Source organism: Cricetulus griseus, chromosome 8, assembly GCF_003668045.3.
Source record: "Cricetulus griseus strain 17A/GY chromosome 8, alternate assembly CriGri-PICRH-1.0, whole genome shotgun sequence".
Taxonomy (NCBI): domain Eukaryota; kingdom Metazoa; phylum Chordata; class Mammalia; order Rodentia; family Cricetidae; genus Cricetulus; species Cricetulus griseus.
In genome coordinates this window covers 37,647,268-37,665,830 of record NC_048601.1, presented here as the reverse complement: position 1 = coordinate 37,665,830, position 18,563 = coordinate 37,647,268, and the positions used below count along the sequence as shown (strand labels likewise).

The window sequence follows — 18,563 nt, the reverse complement described above, 5'->3', positions numbered from 1 at the left end:
CATGCCTCCCCATCCTATGTTCCTATTAAATCCAACACAATGGATTATTTTCTCTAACTCTAGAATAAAGTACATATTGGATGTGTGTGTGTGTGTGTGTGTGTGTGTGTGTGTGTGTGTGTGTGTATCTAAGTGTGTGTGCATGCATGCGTGCCTGCCTGCCTGCCTGTGTGTGTGTTTTAAAATGAAGAATCTAAGACAAGTGGCCAAGTAGTGACACAGTCCAGTAATCCTAGTACACAGGAGATTAAGACAAAAGGACAGTTCCAGGACAGCCCAGGCTACATAGCAAGACACTATTTCAGAAAAAAAAATCAGCTGTAGAGAGTAATGACCCAAAAGAGTATGATAATTAGAAAATGAATTCCATTTTCTTTAAGGAGGAAATTGGTCTCAAAAGGCTAAATATATTTTAAGCAATACCTTGCTCCTGACAATAAGTGTTTTATTTATGTATTAATTCAGATTTTCTGCATTATGTGATGCGTAGAATGTCATTGTTTAAATTTTAATGGAATGGTTAATTCTGTTTATTCTTTATTCCAAGTAATGCAAAATTTCGGTTTTTAAATGGCATCTGCTCTCCATTTAGAGTGAACTATCTTTTAAATTTTAGTGTCTGGTGGTATATTTTATTTTATTTTTTCTTCTGGTATGAATGTGTGTGTTGGGTGATGCTTGAGCGCATGTATGCATTTTCTCATGTGCATGGATACACATGTTTGTGCAAACACACATGTGCATTGTGTTGAGGTTTTAGATTGATATTAGGAATTTCCTTCAATTTCTCTCTATCTTATTGTCTAAGGCAGAGTCTCTCAGTTGAACCCACAGCTTGCCGATATTTCTAGTCTAGTTAGCCAATTTGCTGCAAGGATCCCTTTCTTTGCCTGTGTGTTGGAATTAGTGGGGCTGCCTACCCACCTGACATTATATGGATGCTAGTGATCAAACTGTGAGTCCTCATGTTTGTGGGGCAAGCACATTAGCAGCTGAGCCATCTCTCTCACCCCTGATGATGTGTTCTGAATATTTGTATGTTAAATAAAATTCAAACTAAGCAACCTCCCTTTCTTTTTCTTTCCTAGCACAAAGGAAATATCAGAGGGGCTGACTATGAAAGATGATGAGATAGGTTAGAGAGCTCTATGAACTGATGGGTCTGTGGACCCAGAATCTAGGACATGAAATGCTCATGGATAGGTACAGAGTGATGCAAAGTAGGTGGCCAGCAAGGTTGGGAGATTAATACTAAGCACAATAGCACAAAAAAAGGTAATAAGGATGTATTTGCACAATAAGATATATTAAAGCTATAAATGTTTATGATATGTGTGTGCACTTATGTGTGTGTGTGTGTGTGTGTGTGTGTGTGTGTGTGTGTGTGTGTGTGTGTGTGTAAGATGACATCAGTAGCAAGGAGCATATGAGTGTCCCTATCTGAGTTTATCAAAAATAAACTGAACCAAAAAATAGCAGGGTTCTTGAAGAAGTGACTGATTCTAGGGATATAGGAAGAGACTGTGTAAGATAAGCCTAGGGCTTCGGAGAAGGCTCACTGGGCAAGCACTTTCTGTGAAAGCAAGAGGACACGATGCCATTCCCCAGCACACATGTAAGAGACAAATGCTGGGCATGGCGACATGTGTATGTGTCTGTAACCCAGTACAGCCTCACTGAAACTTTAGTAGCCTCTCCCTCACTCATTTCCTCCCTTCTCTCTCTTTCTCTCTCTCTCTCCCTCTCTCCATCCTCCCCCACCTGTGTATCTCCATCACACAACACACACACACACACACACACACACACACACACACACACACACACACACACACCTCACACAAGAGAGGTCTAGAACATCTTTTTAGGCCAGAATGTAAGGAAATGCTGAGTGATAAAATGCCAACAGGACAGAGACCCTAACTTCAAAGGACTCCTGTTGGCCAAAAATGGGGAAATTTTAAACATCAAAATAACAACAGTGGGTATTTTATAAACTGTTGGATAACATAAGAAGTCATGAGTTGTTGTCAATATCTGTAAGTAAATAAACACACCACAGAGACAAGAACATTCTTTCCTAGAGTAAAATGTCACTTGGTATATGTGTATAGAATGATGGCCACAAAGGATCATTTGACAACCATCATAGAAGTAGTTGATCCAAGCAAGAATTTTCTCCATAAACTCAAAATACCTTCCTACACACTGCCCATCAGTCACAAGGGAAGAAAAGCCAGGCAAACACCATTGTGTGGTGGGTCCTGATAGAAGGAGGAAATCTGTGAATATAAGATGCAATAGACCTTATCCAGCCTGGCTGGACATCAATGTCACCTAGTATCCATTCCTGATGGTTGCTTTATCCATTTGAATACCTCTCCAAATGGAGATGCATGGTCTCCTCAGGAAACCCATTTTTTTTTCAGTTAGAATGATCCAGTGATTAGAAAACTCTTCTCTATGCGGGACTAAAATAGTCCTGTTTCTCTTTCCTTTCTACTGTGGAAAAATACAAAATAAGCAATTAAGCTTCTGCCTGTAAACCCTTCATGGGTTTGAAAGCTCCTATCACATCTCCCTTATTTTCTCTTTCCTGTAGTGAGCATTCTCAATGAACTTTGCTGTTTAAATGTACCAGTAGCATGTATGTACTAATCTGTCAGGGACTCCAAAGGACACCAGTGGTAAGTTGTGCCCCGACTAACGCAAAATACAGCTGCATTATTACCTCAAGTTGGAATAGCCAGGCAATGAGTGCAACAGCATAAGATTGCATCAGCTTTCTTTGGCAGTTGCATGGATACCTCACATACTGAAATATTCATCTTGGCTTTGGGCACTGCCAATCCTGTAGAATATACTGAGGTTGCTAATTTTTAAAAGTACAGCTTTTCACTGTTATCCCTGTTAAATTTCATCCTAGATTTAAAAAAAAATGTTCTGACTTGAGTCACTGAGAATCTTGATTTTCATCTAATATTTAAGACACACACATACACACACACACACACACACACACACACACACACACAATATATATATATATATATATATATATATATATATATATATGCATTGATTTTATTTTTATTGAAAACCAGGGGTCAATTACAGAGTGTTGAAGACCGCCCACAGCATGTGACCTCTAGGACTATTATCACCATCCATCAGCAGCCTTTGCTGTGGCATTTCACTATTATTAAAAGCAGTTCTTCATCCATGCTCCCTGCCCTTATTAACTAATAGCAAACTAACTATTAGCCATTTGGCAAGTTCCAATACTTTAAAGAGTCCCATTTCTTTCTTCACTCCTTTCTAAAAGAGAAGTAATAATTTTACAAAAGAAGACACAATCCTATCAAAAGGCATCATCACAACCATCACAGGAAATTTGCTACAAATGATTCGAGATGAGTAAACATTTGCACACACACACACACACACACACACACACACACACACAGAGAGAGAGAGAGAGAGAGAGAGAGAGAGAGAGAGAGAGAGAGACTTTCTTAATAAGCACGAAGTGAATATCTTAGCTCTGTGATTGAAATGAAAAGAAATTAAAGAGCAAAGTGGAAGACATGGTATGCAGAAAACAACATCAAAACTAGAATCATTGGGATTAGGGAGATGGTTCAGCAGATAAATTGTTTGCCATACAAACATGAGGATCTAAATTCAAACCCCAGAACATACATAAAGCTGTGTGTGGTGTGCCTATAATTCCAGAACTCCTACCATATGATAGGATGTGGAGATAGAAGGAACCCCAGAGGCTCCCAGGCCAGCTAGGCAGGTGTGCACAGACTATCAACACAGAAACCTGCCTCGAACAAGGAAGAAAGTAAGCACTGGCACACAAAGTTATGTTTTTACCTTTGTGTGTATACTAGGTTTATGCATGCCTCTATTCACACAGAGACAAATAAATATTTTTTAAATGGAATTATTATCCCATGGCCCCAAGTTAGTGCATTTTCACTGTATAATGATTCATTTTATTATGGCACTTTTCAATGTGTGTATCACTGGAAATGTTCAATCCCCATTACTCTCTCATGTCCTTCCCTGCTTTCTTGGTGCTTCTCTTTCTTTCATATATATAGAGAGAGGAGGTGGTTCTCTATAGCCCTGGATGTCCTAGAACTCACTATATAGACCAAACAGGCCTTGAACTCACAGAGATCCACCTGTCTCTGCCTCCTGAGTGCTGAGATTAAAGTAGTACACTCATGCTATATCGAGAGCCGATCCATAGTCTGTATGGTTAAGATATCTTTATTCAGATGAATACCAGCCAAACTTAAGTCAGAGTGTGCCAGGGGCAGCAAGGCAACCAGGCAAGAGAGAAGGGGCCCCCATGTGCCTGCAGCCCCTTAAGAACCTAATATGCATCATCCTGACCTCACCTTGACCATGCCGTGACAGGCTTGGTCAGGCACACCTGTAGCCAGCCCTTAGGAGACATGGTTACAGTGTCTCCCTTGACCATGCCTAGCCTGTTATATATCATTATTATTATTAAATCTAGATTCCATACACCAGAGAAAACATGTGGATAACTGTTTTATGAGGCTGGCTTATGTGACCTAACATGATGGCTTCTGGCTCTATCCATTTTCCTTCAAATGATGTGATTTTGTTCTGTTTTTTTATTTTATTTTAATTAGTTCAAATTAGAAACAAGCCTGCTTCACATTTCAATCCCTTCTCCCTCTCTCTCTCCCTCCCCTCCTCCCACACGCCCCACCTGTCCCCCAACCCATCCACCTTCTGCTTCCCAGGAAGGGTAAGGCCCTCCATGAGGGATCCCCAAAGTCTGTCATATCATCCTGGGCAGGGCCTAGGCCCTCCCCCATGTGTCCAAGCTGAGAGAGCATCCCTCCACATGGAATGGACTCCCAAAGTCCGTTCTTACGCCAGGGATAAATACTGATCTACTACCAGAGGTCCCATAGAGTATCAAGGCCTCTTAATTGTTCAGGGGTCTGTAACAGTCCTGTGCTGGCCTCCCATACCTCAGTCTGGGGTCCATATGTTCCCCCTTGTTCAGGTCAGCTGGTTCTGTGGGTTTCACCAGCCCGGTCTTGACCTCTTTGCTCTTCACTCCTCCCTCTCTGCAACTGAGTTCAAGAGTTTAGTTCAGTGTTTAGCTGTAGGTGTCTGCCTCTGCTTTCATCAGCTACTGGATGAGGGCTCTAGGATGGCATATAAGGTAGTTATCAGTCTAATTATAGGGGAAAGGCATTTAGGGTAGCCTCTCCACTATAGCTTAGATTGTCAGTTGGTGTCATACTTGTAGATCTCTGGAAATATCCCTAGTACCAGATTTCTCCTGGAACCTATAATGGCTTCCTTGACATTATGTTATGGTATCTCTTATCCTGCTCTCCTCAACCTTCCTGTTCCTCCATTTCCTCCTCTCCCCTCCTCTTCACCCCCTCTGGCTTTCAGAGTTTCCATGGAGAAGTCCGGTGTAATTCTGATAGGTCTGCCTTTATATGTTAGTTGGCCTTTTTCCTTTGCTGCTCTTAATATTTTTTCTTTATTCTGTAAGTTTTGTGTTTTGATTATTATGTGGCAAAGGGACTTCTTTTTGTGGCCCAGCCTATTTGGTGTTCTGTAAGCTTCTTGTACTTTCATAGGCATATCCTTCTTTAGGTTGGGAGAGTTTTCTTCTATAATTTTGTTGAATGTTTCTGTACCTTTGAGCTGAATTTCTTCACCTTCTTCTCTACCTATTATTCTTCGGTTTGGCCTTTTCACAGTGTTCCATATTTCCTAGATATTTTGTATTAGGGATTTGTTGGACTTGAGATTTCTTTGGTCAATGACTGTATATCCTCTAGCAAGTCTTCCAACAACTGAGACTCTTCCATCTTTTGTATTCTATTGGTTATATTCACATCCTTAGTTCCTGATCATTTACCCAGCCTTTCTATTTCCAGCATCCCCTAATTCTGTGTTTTCTTTATTGTTTCTGTTTCAGCTTTCATGCCTTAAACTGTTTTAATTGCTTCCTTCGCTTGTTTGGTTGCTTTTTCTTGTCTTTCTTCTCTAAGAGAATTATTTATTTCTTAATTTTTTGTTTGTTTTTCTTCTATTTCTTTAAGAGATTTTCTTGTTTCCTCTTTAAGGGTCTCTATCATCTTCATAAAGTGTATTTTTATGTCCCTCTCTTCTTCCTCTGTGTTGTGCTTTTCTGGTCCTGCTGGTGTGGAGTCCCTAGATTCTGGTGGTGTCATATTGGTCTTTCTGTTGTTGAGTGTTGTTATTCTGTTGTCTTCCCATCTCTTCTTCCAGTGTGTGCAGGTGGTTTCTCACTAGCTCTTCTTGTCACCCAGTGGCATACGTGGACCAAGACTTCAGTGTCTACAGCTCTAGATGATCTGGCCTCTCCTCAGCAGAGGTCAGGTCGGAGGGGGAACCAAGAGTGAGGTGTTTCTGGACTCAAAGAGCTCCTCTCTGTCTAGGTGGGTCCACTCTATGCCAGAAGCAGGCCCAGAAAGATCCAAAGAAGGGGTGATGACAGAGTAGGGTGGGAACAGAGGGGACACTCATCTCAGCTGAGGTCAGGGCTTTGTTCTGTTTTTATGATCAATCAAAACTCCATACCACATTTTCTTTATTCTTTACCCATTCATCTGCCAATGGTCATTTTAGGCTGAGTTTGTAATCTGGCTGTTGTGGGTGTTGATTATTTCATAAACATAGTTGTGTGGGTATCTGTCAGATGACCAAAACCACTTATTTCTACAGATAATTCAGAATGTCCTTTCAAGCATCATCAAGTCAGCATATAAAATGGCTTGAATATGTATTATTATGTTTTCATAGTGTCTAATGATTAACTTTTCCTTGTGGCTGTTAGGCTAGAACAAAGCACTTGGTTTATCCAGAAAACACAGTAGGAAATAAAATATTCTCTAGAAACTGGTAGTTTTCACAGTTAGCAAATAAATGTCAGGCAGCATCAGAGTTCTAGAGTTCTGGATCTGCCACTCACCAAGTTGGACACAGGAAACAACCACAGAATGGTTGTTCCCTGGGTGTTCTTGGTCCTACTTATGTTGTTACTTAATTGGCAACCTGCTTCAAAGAGCATCTTGAGTTCTAATTGCCTCTGAGAGTTCTGTGCACACAGAACAATAGTGAGCGTGACTTGTCAAAACAGAAGTCATAAATACAGGTCCTTCGTGTTCTTGATGAATTAAAACCAAAGGAAGGGAGACAGTTTGTTTTTGCAAGGAGCCATCTGTTTATTTGTGTACAGCAGTTGTATTGAAATTTAAGGAAATTAATCAAAAGCATCAGAATTCCTAACACAGTAAATGAGAGTGATGAAAAAGTAAACACCAATAAAACCAAGGACCTAATGAGATTTTCAAGCTCCTTGGTTTAATCTCCTGTAGTCCCTGGGAGACCTCTCTGGTGTGTGGACACACATGACTTACTTTGTATTGATTGTTGCCACTTCAGAAATCAGATCATGAATTGGCAACAAGTACTAAATTAGTGAATTAGCTTTTGTCAGTACTACAAATGGGCCAGCATGACCCATTATGTAAGAAACCCAACTGGTCTTTGGTTAACAGGCATTAGAGTTTCATTAATAAAAATCTGTCCCAGATACCTGAATGTGCTGGGAATGTGACTCGGTGCTACAGGGTATGCAATTTGCAACATACAATGAGAGAAGTTAGATAAAGAAAATAATACAATTTCAAATGCCTGTAGACTTTGGGATTTGTGCAGACTCCTTACTCTGCCAAACACTGCCAGGTTTTAAGTACTTGAGCCTGGACATTTGACTCTACTCTCCTAAGTCTGATGTGTAGCCTTAGTGGTAGAGGCAGCATTTTAGGGATCACTACCGGTTACCTCCATTTAATAAGTTCATTACTTTTACAGTACTATTTGTATACTGTGACAGAAACTCTGAGAATCCTATTCTGCACTTAAGTAAACTACATGTGATCAAGAATGCACACTTCTGTCTATGCAGTTAGCCTTGTACTCTGAAAGACTTGTGTATGGATCTCATGTTCTCAGCTACAGTATAGCAGAATAGTATACAATACAGTTCCTTTACCACTCCCAGGCAGCAGTCTTCCTGTCTACTAGACAGAGATTATAATGTTATCTATTATAAATAAGTGAGATGAAACTGGAGTGTTTAACAGCACTGGAGGCCTTTGGAATGAGTGTTAGTATCCCATCAGCTTCCGTCCCGCGCGATTATCTTGCCGGCAAGAACAACACAGGACATTCGGATCCTTCTGCAGTAAAGCTTTAATGCGTCTTGAGAGGAGAGCATAAGCTTACCAGAGCAGAGACCCCGAGCCAAGAATCCTGGCCCCTAATAAAGGCTGGCAACCGCCGCCTCGGACGTGTCACCCCATGATTGGCTGCAGCTCATCGGGCCATATGACGCCACGGAATAGGCAGAGATCAAGGAATGGAAAATTACCCAGCGCCTGCGCAATAATCTTGTTTACATTTGGTGCCTGCCGGATGCAGGCGCCATCTTGTAATGGAGAATGCAGGGACGGCTCCCTACATCTCCCCCTTTTTTATTAATTAATGATAAGGCTTTATATTTTTACAAGCAAATAGGTCACCCATATGTTGAGGGATAGAGGCAGAGGTTGTACCTTCCCAATCAAACATTAAGACTGTGTACAAGAGTCGCCATCAGGCTGTTAGCTTGACCCAAAGCGCTCTCGACCTGTCCTCTGCCGTTTTTCTGGGAAAGGGAGACTAGGGCAGGCAACCCTTATGCAGGACAACATGCCTCCCAGAGAAGCCTGCATACTGGGCAACTCTCTGTGCGATGCCTTGCTCAACATCCCTCATGGGCTGCTCAAACCAGACACTCTACCCTGTGCAATGAGCCTAGGCTCCGGGTGTGCAAGAGCTGTCTGGCCGGCGGCCTATTGCTTAAGCATAGTTAGCCAAATATCAGTGGAAGCCCCTTGTTTCAAAGCTACAAGCACTTGGGCGATAACCACCTTGTCTCTCTTAGTTTGAGCCCTGAGCCTACAGACCAGCCAGAGAAGCACCGCAGCAAATGGCTGCACCAAACAATCCCACCTCCACCCATTCCTTAAAATAGGAGACAGCTGAAGCGATCCATGATGACAATCTCTCCATCAAGGACAGGAGTTAATCTGGATAATAGCGGCTCTCAACTCCCGGGGAGAGGGTGGAGTTCCGACTTTTGAGGGTCCGAAGGGGCTCTTCGGGTGAGTCTTTCCGGGATCCACAGGGGATTCTCTTCATCCTGTGGAAAAACACATATAACTCCCCTGGATCTTATGAGAATAGGATCCGGGCCTCTCCAAAGACCAGTTAAGATATCTTTTACCATTTCCTTTGGCCTTTTAGGTTCTGAGGTGTGACGCTTGGCCGCAGTATGGCCCTGAGCGTCAATGTTTAGAAAATTCAGGGTAAAGAGTGCCATGGATATTGCAACTCTTGGCACCGAGGGTAAGGATGCTCCCATTCCCTCCTTTTGTTTGGTTTTCCCCTGTCAAAGACTGGGAAAGCCATCTGTAGTTTCCTCCGCTCCTCTAATGGTAAAAAGGAGTCAGTACCAAATAATGGGGGTGCTGATGGAAGTACACCCGCTGGATTAACAGGCGATGGCCTCATATTTGCTTTCACTTTTGGCAGCCGATATCTATCAGGGTGGTATCTGTCTTGCTCTAGTTCTGTTTCCTCGCTAGAGTCTAAAATCTCAGAGTCTGAGTTGCTCAGCTCCAAGGCCTCTAGTTTCACCATAGGGTAGAGGCTAGGTTTTGAGTCTTTATTTCTCTTAAATTTACCGGGGTGTGACCGGTTATTCCCTATTTTCTCTCCCCCTTTTTTTGTATCCTGGGGAGGGCCTTTTTCCTTAGACATGTCCTTCCTTTTTTGAGCTCCTAATCTTCATCTCGTTCGGTTTCTGATATATTATTTTGTACCTCTTTAAGCGTTTTTTGACTCTCTGTTACCATGGGACGGCAAGCCTCAATCTCTAGACAGTTTTTAATTAGGTCTCTCTGTTTTGAAGAGCCCATTATGCTGGAGGCTACCTGGGGTAAGCTTGGTCGCGAACTGGAACACCAGCCACGGTGGGCACAATATAAGACCAATGTGAACAAAAGAAGAATAAAGACTAGAATTAAGGCTTTTCCATCCCATAGTGGTGACAAATTAAAAACAAAGTCAAAAAAGAAGGTGTCAGAATAAAGCATACCTCTCCGAACTTACCACCCTGCAGTTCTGAATCCGCCCCGTCCGAGGGGTCTCCGAAGTGCCGGCGATGTTAACAAGTTCCCGGGTTTCGGCACCAGATGTCCCGCGCGATTATCTTGCCGGCAAGAACAACACAGGACATTCGGATCCTTCTGCAGTAAAGCTTTAATGCGTCTTGAGAGGAGAGCATAAGCTTACCAGAGTGGAGACCCCGAGCCAAGAATCCTGGCCCCTAATAAAGGCTGGCAACCGCCGCCTCGGACGTGTCACCCCATGATTGGCTGCAGCTCATCGGGCCATATGACGCCACGGAATAGGCAGAGATCAAGGAATGGAAAATTACCCAGCGCCTGCGCAATAATCTTGTTTACATTTGGTGCCTGCCGGATGCAGGCGCCATCTTGTAATGGAGAATGCAGGGATGGCTCCCTGCAAGCTTCCTCCATATATGATGTCCTGGAAACACTTCATAAACACATACTTATACTTATCAGTATATTGCACAAAGCCTGCACAGGTTTAAAACAGATATGCCCCTAGCAGAGAGAGAAGAGTGGACATAGGTTCCCACTCCAAACTAAGAAGCTATTCATAAATGACACCCACTGGAAAAGGGAGAATCAGTTTCTTCCAATGGAGTATTTCAATAACACTCCAGGGCAGGCCCCATGCCAAGGAGTAGTTGGCCAACAAAAACAAACTTCATGTTTTATTGGGTTTCGTGTGTGTGTGTGTGTGTGTGTGTGTGTGTGTGTGTGTGTGTGTGTGTAGACTTTTATTTCATTTTGTTTTGTTATAACAATTTGTGTCTTGTTGGTCCTTTGCTTGTTTGTTCTGATTATCATTTTTGGTGCTTTTGTGGGATTTTTGTTTGGTAGAATTTTATTTCTTATTGAGAGATAAAGAAAATAAGGCTGGATGGATAGGGAGGAAGGAAAGTTTTGGGAGGAGTTGGGGGAGCAGAAAACATAATCAAAATGTATAAAAAATTAAAATAAAAATGCTTGTTAAAATAAAACTCACATTATAACCCACAAATATGTTCAGACATTGTCAATTAGGAGAGTAAAACCAAAGTAAAAGCCCCCCATGAAATATGATTTGAATTTATGACTTTTTAATTTAATTGGTTTATTTATTTTGTATTCTGACCACAGTTTCTCCCCCCTCCTCTCGTCCTATTCTTCTCCCCTCCCCCTCAATCCACTCTTCCTGCTTCTGTTCAGAAAGGGGCAGGCCTCCCATGGGTTTCAACTAACTAATATGCATTCTGTACCTGCATAGTAGGTTTCTCCACTGAAGTAAGCCAGCTCAAACCAAATGAAAAAGTAAAAGGCCAGGTGTATTTGAGGAACGCACTCCTGGGTGAGTCCTCCAGCCTGCAGAGAATGAGGCTGAGGTCATAGAAGGGAGAAGCAAAGAAATCACATGCCCCTTTAAAGGAGAGGGCTTAAATACCCTGTAGGCATGGGGCAATGACTGGTCTTATAAAAGGTTTGTGCCAGTCATTGTAGATGGGTCTTAAGGGTCTTAAGGTTCTTAAGCAACTAGCAGCCTTGGGGGAGGAGGCACTGCTGCTGCCAGGAATGTGGAACTGGACTCCTGGAGGCTTTTCTGAGAGGGTGGAGTTTGGAGAGAAAGAACTGGGGCCAAGCTGGAGATTCCAGAAAAACACTAACTGTGGTATATCAAGTTGCTGTAAGACTAAGCACCTCCCCTTGTATTAAGGCTGAGTAAGGCAACCCAGTATGAAAAAATAGCTTCCCAAAAGCTAACCAAAGTGTTAGGATAGGCCCTGCTCCCATTGTTAAGAGTCCCACAAGTAGACCAAGCTATACAACTGTCATCTATATGTAGAGGGCCAGTCCCAAGCAGGTTTCCTGGTTGTTGGTTCAAATTCTGTGAGTTCCTATGAGCCAGGTGAGTTGTTTCTGTGAGTTTTCGTGTGATGCCCTTGAATCTTCTGGCTCCTCCAACCACTCTTCCTTCTTTTCAGCAGGATTCCCAAAGCTTGGCATAATGTCTGGCTATAGGTCTCTGAATCTGTTTCCATCAGTTACTAGAAGAAGCCTTTCTGATGACAATGTGGTAGTCACCAATCTGATCATAGGAGAAACCCAGTTCAGGCTACATATCCACTATTGCTAGGATTTTTAGCTGGGATTATCCTTGTAGATTCATGGGAGTTTCTACCTGATCCCAAAATGCTCCCTTCCAGTCAATTCTTTCAGTACTCTCCCCATCCACCCAGCCCCCTACCTAATCTCTCAAGTTCCCATCCCTACCAACCCCCAATCCATCCAGGAGATCTCTTCTATTTTCCCTTCCCAGTGAGATCCATGCCTCCCCTTTGGGCCCTGCTTGTTGCCTTGCCTCTCTGAGTCTGTGAATTGTAGCATGGTTATCCTTTACTTTATAGCTAATATCCACTTATGAGTGAGTATATTCCATGTTTATCTTTCTGGGTCTGGGTTACCTCACTCATGATGATTTACTTTTTCTAGTTCCATTCATTTGCTTTTAAATTTCCTGATGTCGTTGTTTTTTAACAGCTGAGTAATACTCTATTGTGTAAACATACATTTTCTTTATTCATTCTTTGGTTGTCCTCAATCTAGGTTGTTTCCAGATTCTGACTATTACAAATAAAGCTGCTATGAACATAGTTGAGCAAGTGTCCTTGGGGTATGATTGAGCATCCTATATGCCCAGTAGTAGTATTGCTGGGTCTTAAGGTAGATTGATTCCCGATTTTCTGAGAAACTGCCATATTGATTTCCAAAGTGGCTGTGTAAGTTCCCATCAGCAGTAAAATAGTGTTCCCCTTGTTCCATACCCATAAGCTGTCATCAGTGTTTTTTTTTTGTTTTTTTTTGTTTTTTTTTTTCCTCAGCCATTCTGACAAGTGTAAGATGGAATCTCAGTCTTTTTTTATTTGAATTTCCTTGGTGGCTAAGGATATTGAACATTTCTTTAAGTGTTTCTCTGATATTTGAGATTCTTCTGTTTTGAAATCATGTTTAGGTCTGTACCCCATTTTTAAAATTGAATTATTTGTTTTTTCAAAGCCTAATTTCTTGAATTCTTTACATATTTTGGAGATCAGCCTTCTGTTGGATGTGGAGTGAAGATCTTTTCCCATTCTGTAGGCTGCCATTTTGTCCTATTGACAATGACCTTTGCCTTTTAGAAGCTTTTCAGTTTCATGAGGTCCCACTTATTAATTGTCAGTCTTAGTGTCTATGCTATTAGTGTTCTATTCGGGAAGTTGTCTACTATGCCAATGTACTCAATGCTATTCCCCACTGTCTCTTCTATCAGAGTTAATTTAACTGGATTTAAATTGAGGTCTTTGCTCCATTTGAACTTGAATTTTTGTGCACAGTGGTAGATGTAGATCTATTTGCATTCTTCACATGTCAACATCCAGTTATGCCAACACCATTTGTTGAAGATGCTTCCTTTTTTCCATTGCATAATTTTCTTACCAGATAGATTTTAACCCAAGCAGTTTGTTAATAAATGTTTACATATCTCACAGGCTGAAACACAGTCCTATGAATATGGAAGATATTTAATCTTTGTTCTCTTTGTTGTTATTTAATTTGGTTTACTATATAAACATTTGAGGAATGTGACTGAATTGAGATTTCCTTCATGCAGCATATACATGGACATTATGTTGAATCCATATTGCTTCTTACCATTGTATTCTCTGACATCATTTATGTATTGTAAAGAGCCACATGTGGGTTGGGAGTTGACAAACCTTCTCTGCTAAGCAAGCCTGTCCCACCACAATTAAAACAAAAATGTAAAGGGTAATATTGAAAACTAATACTCCTTTAAAAACATTTATTGCAATTATGCATATATGTTTCGGTGGGTATGGAAGATGCAGAAGCTAGAGTCACAGGTAGCTGTAACTTGCCTGACAAGGATGTTCAAAACAATCAGATCCTCTAGAAGAGTCCCTGCTCTTAAGCCCTGAACCATCTCTCCAGCCCCCAAACTAATATTTTTTTCTTAGTTTGAAGAAGCAATATACAGATTTCACCTTCTTCATGATATTCATTACCTTGACGACTCTATTTGTAATAAAATTCCTTAAAATGCCTACTAGTTTCAAAGTGGCAAGCTATAAATTGATATATTATGCAGATTATAAAATAGCTTGATAAAGATATAAGCAAGTGTATATTAAATTGGAAGGAATGAGGTGCTTTATCTGCAGCACATGTAAGAAATAAATCAAGTGGAAAGGAATAAAGGAATAGCTTCTATTCTGTCTCAGAACAATCTCAGACCTTCATTGGTTTAAGAGGTTGGTACCCCCAAACCCTGAGGCTCAGTATCAGATGGGACAGCAGAACACTGTGCAGGGTCTGGGAATAAGTTTTTGTTGTAGAGAGTAGGGAGTGAGGAGGACCTGGTAAAGCCAGACCCAGAAACTGCTTTTGTTAAAAATATAAACTTCAGGATTGGACATGAAGACAAATTACCTATTTTTTTTATGACTTGGCCCCACAGTGTGTGATGGGAGTTAGCTACTTTCTGAATTCTATGGGCAACAGATTTCTTACAGTTCTGGGCCTGATTTAAGGACCTGGCTTTGGGTTAGGAGTATTTTCCTTTGTCGTGTTTATGGTGATATAAAACAAAACAACTGAAAAAGGATGAGCCTGAAGATGGAGGGAAATTCTACCTAAATGAAAACAGTAGTTTCACTGCTTCTCATCTTTTTGCTAAGGTCAAAGGAAAAGAGAAGTTTTGTGTGGATGTGGTTTGATTCTACTTTATGCGTGAATTTTTTTGCTTCATTTTATTGTCCTGATTTTGAATATTCCTATACTAAAACACTAATTACTTTTACAACAACAGCAAAAACAAAAAGTCAAAAATTGACCAACTTCAAATTACATGGATTCTCCTGTTTGTATGTATATAAACTGATGACATGACTACTCCATGGTATGGTTAAAGGGAAGATGTTTATTGTAGATATGAGAGAAATAGAACAGCCAGAGACATCTGGAAGAGTCCCTAGCAGAGAGAGAAAATAGTAAACTAAGGCTAGCAGACTGGACCTGGCCATGAGAGAACCAGGAGTGTGTGAGGGTAGGGGGAGTCTGAGAGGGAAAGACAAAGAGCTTTATGACAAAAGAAAGGGAACATAGCAGAAGTAGCAAGTTTATAAGGAGAAAGAGTAGCTGGAGGTGGGGGGGTGAGGGAAACCCATGAGCTGGGGAAGTTTGGGGTGCAGGGCTATGGTGAGAAGGGCTATGATGTTAGCATGGACTCTGGACTGTGTATCAGGTACTTGTGATACTGAGGATTCCTGGAGGCCAGCATGTATGCTGGTATGCTAATAGGCACCACAGATAGCCATTGTCCTATAGTGGGAAATTACCAATACGGAGACAGGTAGAAATATAAGGGTATTTAATAGGGAAAAGCCTTACTTACAGAGCAACCTAGCCAGCCGGCGTGGCAGGGGTCTGTACGCAAGCCCAAAAGGGAAACCGAAAGAGAAAACGCAGTCACACTACATCACCCTGACCACGCCCTCGAAAGTATGGTCAGGCACACCTGTAGCTAGCCCCTAAGTAGGCGTGGCTACAGCTTTCCCTACATTGTCCCTTCTGCCAGTGAGAAGGGAAATGGCACCTTTGGTAGCAGGGAGCTGGATTAACAAGTTGCTTAGGAATGCTGGCTTTTGTCTAACCTCCAGAATGAAGTTTCCATTAGACCTGACAGTATATAGATATGAACAGAGATACAGCTTTTAGTGAGACCAGAGAGATATGCAAACCTTTCCAAAATAGCATCTTTCAGAGGAGCTGCCAGCCAGTGGAACCTTCTGTGCTTATCTCCAGAGAGACCACCTCGTGACTCCTAGGCTGAATTCTATTACTCTGTGAGAGTACATATAGTGAGCAGCTTCACCTTGTTATGTTGAAAATAAGCCTGTGTCTGAATCTGAGCTTCTTGGGTGACTGGAGTTGGTTGATCTCCACTTAAGAAAGATCACCAAAGCAACTACTTCCCTACTGCTCCTACAGGTTCCCTACAGGTTCTACACTACATTCATACATTATATCACTGCTGCTGCTCTTTGTTTGGGGTGAGGGCAATTGGGAGTTTGGAGGTTCTGGAGATTTATTAATTTAGGGCTTTACACATGTATTCAAGGAGAACACTTTATTACTAAGTTGCATCCACAGCACTTGTTTTTATTTTGTTTTGTTTTGTTTTTCAATTCCAGACCCAACAAAGGTGATGGTCCCCCCTTCCAGCATGGATGTAACTGTTGGAGAAAGCATTGTTCTTCCGTGTCAGGTGACGCATGATCACTCCCTGGACATTGTGTTTACTTGGTCATTTAATGGCCACTTGATAGACTTTGACAAAGATGGAGACCACTTTGAAAGAGTTGGAGGGGTAAGTATCAATGTCATGCTACCCATAGGAAACAGCATACCAAAAGTTCTGTAAACTGACCCAAATTAATTTGTTTGGACTAACTTGGAAACAACTGTAAAGTTGTTGTTGAAGCATTTTATTTCACAGAACTCTAGGTTAATTCCTGTTCCTTTCTGCATCACTTATGAAGTAAGTAAGTAAGCTTGATATCACATGAGCTACTTACTGCTGTGTGTGACGAAGGAACCTGAGGTTCCTAGGAGTTATGTGGAGTGCCTTTTCTCTACATCTGCTAAATGATATGACTCAGTTTTGAACTTCACAGCCCAAGCTCCACTCCCATATCATATACAATGCCACCAAATAGTTAATAGGGTATCTTAAATATAATTTCCTTATATGTTGTCTTCAGGTTGTCATCATATTCCTCTGGGCTTTTGTAGCAGACTCAGCATCATAAAGTTGGCACTTACTTTCTTGATTCTGCAAATACACTGGGGTGATTCATCATCTCCATGGAATCTGAATCCAAATACTTCAATTTTGGAAATGCCTCCTTCAGTACGATATATATTATCATTGAATATGTGCCAAGAGAAGGTTAAATCTAGAAACAACTTGCGTCTATCAGAAACTTTTTCAACAATTATTTTTCTGCATTATCACAGCTTTCCATTGCCATTGGTAATGAGTATTCTCCCTGATGACCACTTTCTGAGGAAGGCCTAATCAGAAAGCACGAGAGTAGAAAATTCGGGCTATGCTTTGAAAAGCCCTTCTCTCCCTCAACTGCCATAGGAATACGATTTACTGAGTTGCCCATCTCATCTTATGTGTGTGTATCCATTTAGGTGGAGTATAAATGCCCTGAAGTTAACAACTCTTCCATATTTTCCACCTAACAGTTGTAAAAATTCTAACCATTACACGCAGCTTAGTTTGTTAGAGTTTGAGGTGCAGAACACCAAAAAGAATTTGAATGACTGTTCTCTCAATTCTCCCAAGAATGATATCACTTTGGATACACAGGGGGAGAAGTTAATTCATTACACCAGTAGATGACTCAATTTGTCAGGAATTCTCTCTTGGAGTATTGGTTGAGTAAGGCTAGATGACATTGCCTAGATTAACCATGCTGGACCTCTTTTGTGTAGCTCAGCTTAGTGAGAGAGATTCTATTTCACTGAAACATTGGTGATATCAAATACTTTAAAGTCTAAAAATATACTCAGCCCCATACCTATCACAAAAGAAATACTTTTAAATCTCTAATGGCTCTATACTCTGAAAGAAAGGTAATATTATTTGTAATAACAGAACAGTATACATTAAGAAAAACCCTTCATCAACTAAATTGAATAGCAGCTTTTCACTTTAAAACCAACTTTGTAGGCAAGTCAATATGAAAAGTATGATCTCAGAGAATTTCATGTGCAGTAGCTAATTAGAATGGATTGATACTTGATGACTAAAAATGATTCCTGACCAATCAGACCTAGTAGCCACTATGTAACCATTTCCCCTGAGATGCAGAAAGAAACATCTTAATGGAACAAAGGACACAGGAATACTTAGCATCCACCAAAGTGCTCTCATTCAACTGTCTGTAGTGGCACATACCTGTAATCCCAACATTCAGAGATCAAAAACAAAAGGAACTGAGTATAGACAACTTTTGTCTACATAGTGAGGTATAGCCTACCTTTATTTCAATAGAAAAACCTTGTGTAAAAAAATTAAAATTAAAAACCAAAACAATTGCTTTCATTTGTTTTCCATTTGAGAAATGCCTCTGTCCTGTGCACAACTACTTCTGTCACCATGATCAGCTATCTACTATTACTACAAACAAAGAAAGGGAGGTAGGTTAGCCACCAGTGTCACCCATGTTGATG

General features: G+C 41.1%; 1 protein-coding gene across 1 annotated transcript in view; it reads left to right on the top strand.

Moving 5' to 3' along the window:
- The window catches only part of Cntn4 (contactin 4), a 341,374-nt gene that overhangs the window by 291,461 nt on the left and 31,350 nt on the right, over window positions 1-18,563 (top strand). Inside the window, exon 11 of the mRNA XM_035449031.1 lies at window positions 16,511-16,686. Within this exon, the coding sequence (XP_035304922.1) occupies window positions 16,511-16,686 (176 nt within the window). The remainder of the gene's footprint in view (window positions 1-16,510; window positions 16,687-18,563) is intronic.